General features: G+C 47.3%; 1 protein-coding gene across 1 annotated transcript; it reads right to left on the bottom strand.

Moving 5' to 3' along the window:
* Nucleotides 1–231: 231 nt before the first annotated feature.
* CBLN4 (cerebellin 4 precursor) lies at nt 232–7,899 on the bottom strand. Its single transcript, XM_019726051.3, has 3 exons — nt 6,300–7,899; nt 3,186–3,302; nt 232–1,554 (listed from the first exon to the last, which is right to left on the bottom strand). Exons 1-3 carry the CDS (start codon nt 6,588–6,590, stop codon nt 1,357–1,359), a joined length of 606 nt encoding a protein of 201 aa, XP_019581610.1. The 5' UTR covers nt 6,591–7,899; the 3' UTR covers nt 232–1,356.
* Between the last annotated feature and the right edge of the window lie 213 nt (nt 7,900–8,112).

Here is an 8,112-nt window from a genome sequence, read left to right as displayed (position 1 = left end):
ATTCTCTTTTGCAAGCTCACAACTCCTGGATGTGGACAGACTGAACGCAGTAAAGATTCCCCATGCCAATTCAGAAGACATTGCCTAACAATTCAGGAAACTTTTCTTAAACTCCAGGAAAAGGAGATGAGAGGAAGGAAGGCAGGCAGGGAGGGAGGAAAGAAGGATTGGTGAGAGAGAGAAAATAAATCCTGGAGAATACATACGTCCAAAACGGAAAGGACAAAACAATTCCACTAGCATATATTAACCTTTATTCTATAACAGACATAAATAATTTTATGAATTCATATGACCTGTACAAAAGACAAAATAAGATACCGCACTAAGTTTAGATATGGGATATTTGGATTTAATATTCACTAAACAGATAAATATATACAATTTCAGGAGTTAAGGCAAAACCAGATACTTCAAACACAACGGAAGGTTTGAAAAATAGGTATAATTAAAAATAAGGGCACCCCATCTCCAGTTAACAAAGTGGTCACGTCTACGGAAAAAGAAATCCCTTAGGTTTTTAATAAAGTGGTTATTATCCATCATGTTAATTAAACTTGAGCAACAAAGTATAAGATTTCCTGCGGAGGAGGGGAGGCATGAGGATTCCGCATTTGGAACTCGGGAAAGCAACTTTTTCCTTGTCAGTTATGATCTATTCTTCCTATTAGAAAATATAATTTGGAAAATATGACTCTTTCACATATATAATTAAAATACAACTATGAAGCATTCTTTTTTTTTTTTTTTTAAGGGAACTCATGTTGGTGATCTCACAGGCTAAATCTGCGGGCAAGCCACTTTTGACCCTATCGTTAGCGAAGACACAGAGCCAGTCACTGAAAAACAATTCCCAGGTACCTTAAGACAAAACAAACTCATTCGAAGGGAATAAAAACACGTGTGATCAATATACCAGCGCAGGATACAGTGCTTTGGCAGTATCACACTAACCATCGCTTGAAGTCTGAGCGCGAGTTTTTCTCATTCTTAGACCCGGTTGCCGGTCTTTTAAAAACAAATACATACAATGCCACATTGGCAAGGAATTCAGCAATTCCAGGAAACTAAATTCAGAATAAACCCGCAGACAGCTTTTAACTGTTACATGGACGCATAGATGGGTATTGCCGGCTGTGATCCTGACCCAAATATACTGAACGCGCACGCACACACACACATAAATAATCTGTGGAACCGTATTGGTTCGGACAGGTCTAGAATCCTTAAAGAGAATCCATATTCCCCCAGGAGAAACCAACAAAAGACATCAGTCTGATGATGAGAAAATGATCTTCCGACAACTCGGGGGTGGGCCGCCCCTCACCTGGTTCAATATCACGGAGACATGAAACTCTATAGGGGGAAGACCAGAAAGCCAGAGAAGGTGGAATACTGCCAGCCTCCGACCAAGTTACCTTTCTCCAGTTTTAGGTAAACCTTGTCTTCTTTATCTAGGTAGAGCAAGACTCCGTTGGTGGCCGCTTCACGAGTAACGTCTTTGTCCCCCGCAAAGGCAGATATCACTGGCTTTCCATTTAACATCAGGTTAACCTACAAGAAGAAAAAAGAAAAAATCACTGAAAAGCTTTCTTGAAAGTCAAAGCATCTACCAGGGATAACAAATAATGTCTAAGATGACAGAGCTGGTAAAATATCTGCTGTTTAGTGAGTGTATCCCCTTCCTTTCAAATTAGCCAACTGCAGTGGCTAGACACAATATGTCTACTCAGCTCATTATTTTTTATTTAACAAAAGTTGAAATTTCTCCCATAGAAATTTCCTTCACTGCCTACCGAAGAACACCCTCCACGGAGAGCAACTGAGGCATGTGAAAACTGACCTCCCCTCGGCATACAAATGAAGCTTACTACGTTATTTACTTCTCACATTCCATAGCAGCCTTTTGGGAACGAAGATAGCCGGTGGCTTCCCAGTATATTAGTATAAAGAGACCCAGTGCTGTTTACCCTGATGAAACCAGAGATAGCAAGACTCTACCAACTTCCTTGCAGGTTACTGTGCTGCTGGGACGTGCACAGCGCTGAAAAGCATTTGAAATCATGGGTTCTCTGTGTGTTGTGATTTCTTTCTCTGTTTTCCCTGATAAGAAATGTGTATTAATCATAATAAACACCAACACCACTGACTATTTGAATGATGGATAATTAGCAAAGAACTAATCATTCATAAACTCATAATTATGAACAAATAATAAACTCAATATGTATTCACTTTTCTCCATACTAGTATGAGTGTGATTATACTGTATGCAGCATTACGTAAACTTCTAAAGAGTGGGGCTGGGGAAAAACTGTTACCATGGTAGTACATTTGTTTACTAGATACTCATTCCTTTTACATTGAAAATAATACTGAATAAATTAAATGTGAGGCTGATCAATTTACCCATTCACTAAGATGCGTAAAAGTGGTAGACAGGTGCATCTATCACTCATATGGACACAGCACACAGTACAGATATCAAGGATAATATAAAAAGTTACTCTGGAATTCCAAAGACATATATTGGTGTTATTGGTTGTTAGCCAATAAGCCCTTGTTGCCTTTGAGTATAAAGTCAAGGGCTTTTCCTTAGAAAACACAACATAAAATATATTGTTAACTGTGGAATTGCAATTGGTAGAATTCACTAGCATCAGAGTAACGAAGGGTAAACTATTTAAAGCCTAAGCATAAGCACATTCTTGTTTAAAAAGGATATTGAATAATTGTTCCTTCATAAATTTGTTCTGAATGGTTAACTGTTTCTCCTCATGTTTAACAGGGATGGCAAATGTGTTTTATTTATCTAGTGTGCACTTGGAAAACTCTGCTAGTCTTACAAGGTTTTTCCTTACAAGTTCAAATAATTTTTGCACATGCGCTAAATGAAATCAGAATTTTATAAAGAGGTTTGTGCCACAGAGTTCTTACCAAACCATTCTTTTTAAACGGTTGGTTGTTATTAAGGTAAGATGCATAACTGATTTTCTTTTCTATATGCTTCTTGTCACATGCCTTAATGGATGTTATAAAGAAGATTGGAAATTAAGTGTTTTAAAAATAAACTGTGAAAAGATGGTTATTTTTACAGTGAAAATACACCTTTGGAAAAATAAATAACCCACAATCAATAAACACTGATGTTTGGGGACAAAAAGGGAACAGGTCAGAACACATACCTGGATTGTTTGACTCTGGTAGACTTTAATTACGTGAAAACTGAAACTGTAAATTCCTTTCCTTGGTGCTACAAAGACGGACTCCAGGGTGAAAAAATTACCCACATTTACTAGGATCTACAAATAAAAATAAATAACAGTAAATTATTATAATATTCTCTTCTATAAGTACCAGAATCCTTCCTTCCTCCTTTTTCTCTTTTTTTCTTAATCAACAACTAGCTTAAGAATAAAACATTGAGTTCTGTTCCTTTTCTCTTTAGTGACTTGGAAAATGGATTTGTATATTGGAAGTTTCTTCGGTCTTTTAAATGGTCAAGGAAAAAATAAAGTAACTGCTTTGTAGTCATGCCTCCATTTCCAGCAAGGCCCAATGGCTCTGGAAACATTGAGGTAACATAAGAGGGCTTATAAATACCAGCTTTACCTTGAGAATCCGATAATAGGCGTCTGCCACGTATTTATATCCACACCCTGTACCAGCCAGAAGTAGAGTTTTCCAGACAGCCAATAGGCATCCATCGGCTCTCTGCAGTCATTCCTGGACACATCACACAGAGGCCTGGGCACTCCCTCCACCGTGTGACATAATCCATGACACTGAACAGTTGGTGCACAGAGTGATCTGAATGCCCAGCCCCCCTCTGAGCCTCCGCCAAACCCCTCCTAAGATCCATGGCCATTTTTCCTCATTCCTCTGCCATCGAGCCCTTAATTATATTTTGGCAATGACTCAGCCTTTGTAGACTGCCAAAGAGTACAGCATGAAGAAAGCCAGACTGTGAACCAGGTGGCCTTTTCCTGTGCTTCCAGTGGTATCCATCACGTCCGTATCAATCACCTGCTCTGTATTTAAAGTTCCAGGGTCACAAATAAAAAGTGGAATCAGGTACCATTTCCCAAGAAAGCAACAATGCATTTTGTATTCCAAGACGTTCAGTCTGGTTCTATTGATTAAGTAACTTCTTAAACTAAATTTGTAAATGTCACATAGGTTAAGTCCGAGAGAGAGAGAGAGAGAGAGAGAGAGAGAGAGAGAGAGAGAGAGAAAGAAAGAGAGAGAGAGAAAGAAAGAGAGAGAGAGAGAGAGAGAGAGAGTTGGAGGAGGGAGAGTTGTAAAATGACTAGGGTTTCTTCCATTTCTCTCCCAGAGATAAATCTGTAAGTGCCGAATGGACACATAGATGGGTATTGCTGTGTGACCCATCTGTGTGTAAAAACCAGATGTCCCTATAAAGATATATTTCCTCTATATCGATGGTAACCTGGTACTATCTCTTTTGAACACTACATTCATACTAATATTCACCCTTTTGCGTAATTCCCTAAAGACATACTATTACCTCTGAGCAACGAACTAGCAGATAGTGACGGCCAGGTAAATACACAGGCTCAACCCCTGACTTAAGTACATGCATGTGTAGAATTTTATTCTGAGATTTCACCTTCTTCCAAATAAGCATCAGATTGCTTTCGGACCTGATGCTCAATGATTTTTCAACAACAAATCACCAGCTATGCAACAACCCCCAATAGGAGCTTTGCGAAGATTTTCTTCCAAGCACATTTAAAATAAATTGAGATACTTAGAGGGGACTTCCTGAATCAGGCACAAGTCGCGTAATTCATTAGCAATAACGGAAATGGCTGATTACTGTTGACTACACATAAGGCTGGATGTTGACTCTACGTTGTAATTAGAGCATCTCGGCACATCAAGATTTATAACTAAATGTGTCTTGCTGTCTCTAAAATGCATGGCTCCCGAACAGAAGAACAAACCCTTCTCCGCTCCTAATTGATGGAAAGGGCATTGAAAAGGATGCACTGTACAGAGGACAGTGCAATGCCCACAGAATTCCAACACTTAATTAACGCACTGAAACACAAACCAGGGGTGGTGCTAGACTTTATTGCCATCAAGATGGAAAATACTGCACCAAAACCCCAAAGGGACTGTTTAATTCCTTAAAAATTATGGCGATCTGACAGGCAGCCCCAGAAAGGCATTTTCTTGTGTTTGGCCAGCTCTGGAGAGAGCATTCCTTAGAAAGAGTTAAACAAGGACTATGGATGTCACCTCATCCCTTCCCTGGCACGTCCTGCAGTACCACTTCACCTGTGCTCCTACACATGTGGCTTTGCATACAACTGTGAAACACATATGTGACTTCGGAATTAAAAAGACTCTGGGTGCTCTTAGGGTTGAAATTAAGACCCTAGAGTCAGTTTTCAGTTTTAAGACTCCCTGCTAAAGCTAAGCTGACATCCTGAGGTTTCTCATCAGCCAAACCTCTGAGCTCCAGGTTGCTTAAAAGAAGCCACAGATTTCATCAGTTCCTAGGCCACCCCCTACCCTCAACCCCAAAGTCTGTCTTTTCCCAGTAATTCGCAATTCTCTTAAAGGACAGGGGCTGGGGAAGGCAAAACCGGCTCCCCAGCGCGTCCCTATGGGAGCTCAGCACAGTCGCCCAGTTCCTTTGCTTCTCCTCCTCCGCAACTTTCTCCAAGCACCAGAGAAGGGTTTTCCCCTGCAGCGACGCCTGCGACAGGATATGGGGATCCCGGCAGCGGAAAGGTGAGCGAGATGGGACCCTGGCCGCCCCTGCCAGCCTCCCGCGTCACCTGCAATATTTCTGCAGAGAGTGTGGGCCCCCAGAGCTCTCTTTGGGGAGAAGCTTCTCCACCTGGGAGAAACAAATCATTGATCCTGCGTCTGCCAGGGTACCGCTGAACGCAAGGGCCTAGGCGCCCCCGGCACAGGAGTCTGGGGCAGGGGACCAAGCTCTGGCCAAGAGACTGCGAAGTCCAGGACCCAGATTCCCGCCAGGTCCTACGGACCTGTTGCTGCTAAACTTGTCCTGAGCTTTTGGTGCCTGGCTCTGCGCTCCCAGCCTTTCTCCCACCAACAAAGCAGCCTCTTCCAGAGGTCAGAAGGGGGTGGGGGCAGGTGTGGCGGTGGGAGAGACATTGGAAGTTTCCAACCCAGACGTATTTGGGGAGGCGAGTGCCTACGTGATCCCCCACATCTGACCTCAGCAGGCAGCTCGGGTCTGAGATGCCTGGCAATCCGCCCCCTCCACCCTCGGTGCCCCGTATCCCTCGGGGTCTGACCTGATCGAAGTAAATGATGCGCGTCTTGTTGCTCATCTCGGAGGGCTCGTGGTTGGTGCTCCGCACCGCCGAGAAGGCGACCTTGGAGTTGGCCGCCCGGACCGAGATCCCCAGAGGGGAGGAAGAGGAGCCCTTGGAGTCCGTGGCCGGGTTCGAGTCGCACACCACCAGACATTTGCCCTCCAGCACGATGGGCTCCGTGTCGTTCTGCGCCCAGACGGGCAGCCCCGGCAGCGCGAGAACCAGCAGCACGGCCGGCACCATGGACAGCGCCCGGAGCCCGGAGCGCATGGTGAACCGCGAGGGCAGCCTCGGCCCGCGGGCGGGCGTTTCTGTTGGCCGGAGTCGCCTCCTACCCCGGGACCCCGGAGCTCGGGAAGATGCCAGTGGCTAGATCGACAGCGCTGCAGGAACGGCGGCGGCGGCGCGCACACTTCCACCAATTCTGTGGTTTGAAGTCAAAGTCTCCCCTCGCGCTCTCTCGCTGGCTCTGTTACCTTTGTCCTTTAAGGAGCTCATGCAGAACCCCCTACCCCCACCCTCCTCCGCCCAAGAATCAGCCCTGCCTGGGGCCCCTGCACCCCTCCTTGTTCCCAGACATCTAAAAGTCTCCAAACCCTCACATTCACACCTCAAAGAGGAAAATGATAGTAAATGCTCACCCCAAACCCAAGCATCCCCAGGTGAGCCGCGGTGCAGGAAAAAGGACAGCACTCAGAGAAGCCACGGGGATGGCGGGTGCAGAGCGGTGCCGGTGTTGGTCCTACGCGCGGCTGGCTGGCGGCAGGGACGGGTGACAGAGGCAGACGTTTCCCGGACCCGAGAAGAACGAGAGGCTGTGTTCACGGCCAGCACTCTAGCGACTCTCGCTTTCGCTTGGTCAAAAATTCCCCAAAGCTTGGTGTCGCTCAGACGTCCGCAGGTAGGCAGCGGCCAGCCGGGTCCCCAGGACGAAAAGCACCAATTCGCGGGAGCAGCTCCAGCGCAGGGCGGCTGAGCCCGCGGGGTCCTTTCCTGCCTCTGCCTCGCGCCCGGAGTGCCTGCGCACAACTTTCTCTGTCCTCGCGCAGCCGGGAGAGCGCCCAGCGTGTACACGCGCGTTATTTATAGGAGCTCAGCGTCCAGCTGGGCTTGGCCTCAGCTCAACCCGCGGGATCCCGGGAAAGGGGGAGCAAAAGTCCGGTGACCCCAGCTAAGCAGCTCCCACCTGGCGTTTAACGGGAGCAAGCGGGGCGCACACAGCTTCTGGCTGCCAATGTCCGAGGCCACTCAGCCTCTGGGAGCGTGCGGCACGGAAAGCGCGTGAGCAGGACGAGGCGCCCACAGCCCTGCTGATGCGCTAGCCCCAGCTCCGCGCCTCCGCGCCCCCTCCTCTGTCTCCGCGGGCGGAGGGGGCTGCGGCTCTCCTCGCCCCTCCCCGCGCCCAGAGCCCTCCGAGCGGAGCGCGGCGCTGCCAGCCGGAGCTTCGGACCTGGATGGGCCGCGGCGTCTCCGCACGACGCTCTGCCCCGCACCTGAGGACCCGCCGGAGTCCCGACCGCGCCCGGCCCAGCGCCTGCTCCACAGAGCCTTGGGGCCTGGCGAGCTCTGGGAAGCCTTGGGGCGGACCCGAACCGAAGGGGGGGTGCTGGGAGGAGGGGCCTGATGCCTTCTGCTCCCGCAAGATCCGCCTGGGAAGCCTCAGGGGCGCACCTTCCTGCTCACACCGCGAGCCCACCCCAGGCAAGGCCAGAAAAGAGTAAGAGAGGGACTGAACTCAAGAAGAATAAGTCTTCCGAAACCGTACCCCTAAAAATAGCCAAGCCCACTCCTG

Source organism: Rhinolophus sinicus, chromosome 13, assembly GCF_057876585.1.
Source record: "Rhinolophus sinicus isolate RSI-liver-muscle chromosome 13, RSI-T2T, whole genome shotgun sequence".
Taxonomy (NCBI): Eukaryota; Metazoa; Chordata; class Mammalia; order Chiroptera; family Rhinolophidae; genus Rhinolophus; species Rhinolophus sinicus.
This window is presented reverse-complemented; position numbering and strand designations above follow the sequence as displayed.

Coding starts and splice junctions, on each gene's coding strand:
- CBLN4 (XM_019726051.3), bottom strand. CDS start 6,590: ATGCGCTCCGGGCTCCGGGCGCTGTCCATGGTGCCGGCCGTGCTGCTG. Junction 3,303..6,299: donor GCATCATTTACTTCGATCAG/GTCAGACCCCGA, acceptor TTTTATTTGTAG/ATCCTAGTAAATGTGGGTAA. Junction 1,555..3,185: donor ACCAGAGTCAAACAATCCAG/GTATGTGTTCTG, acceptor TTCTTCTTGTAG/GTTAACCTGATGTTAAATGG.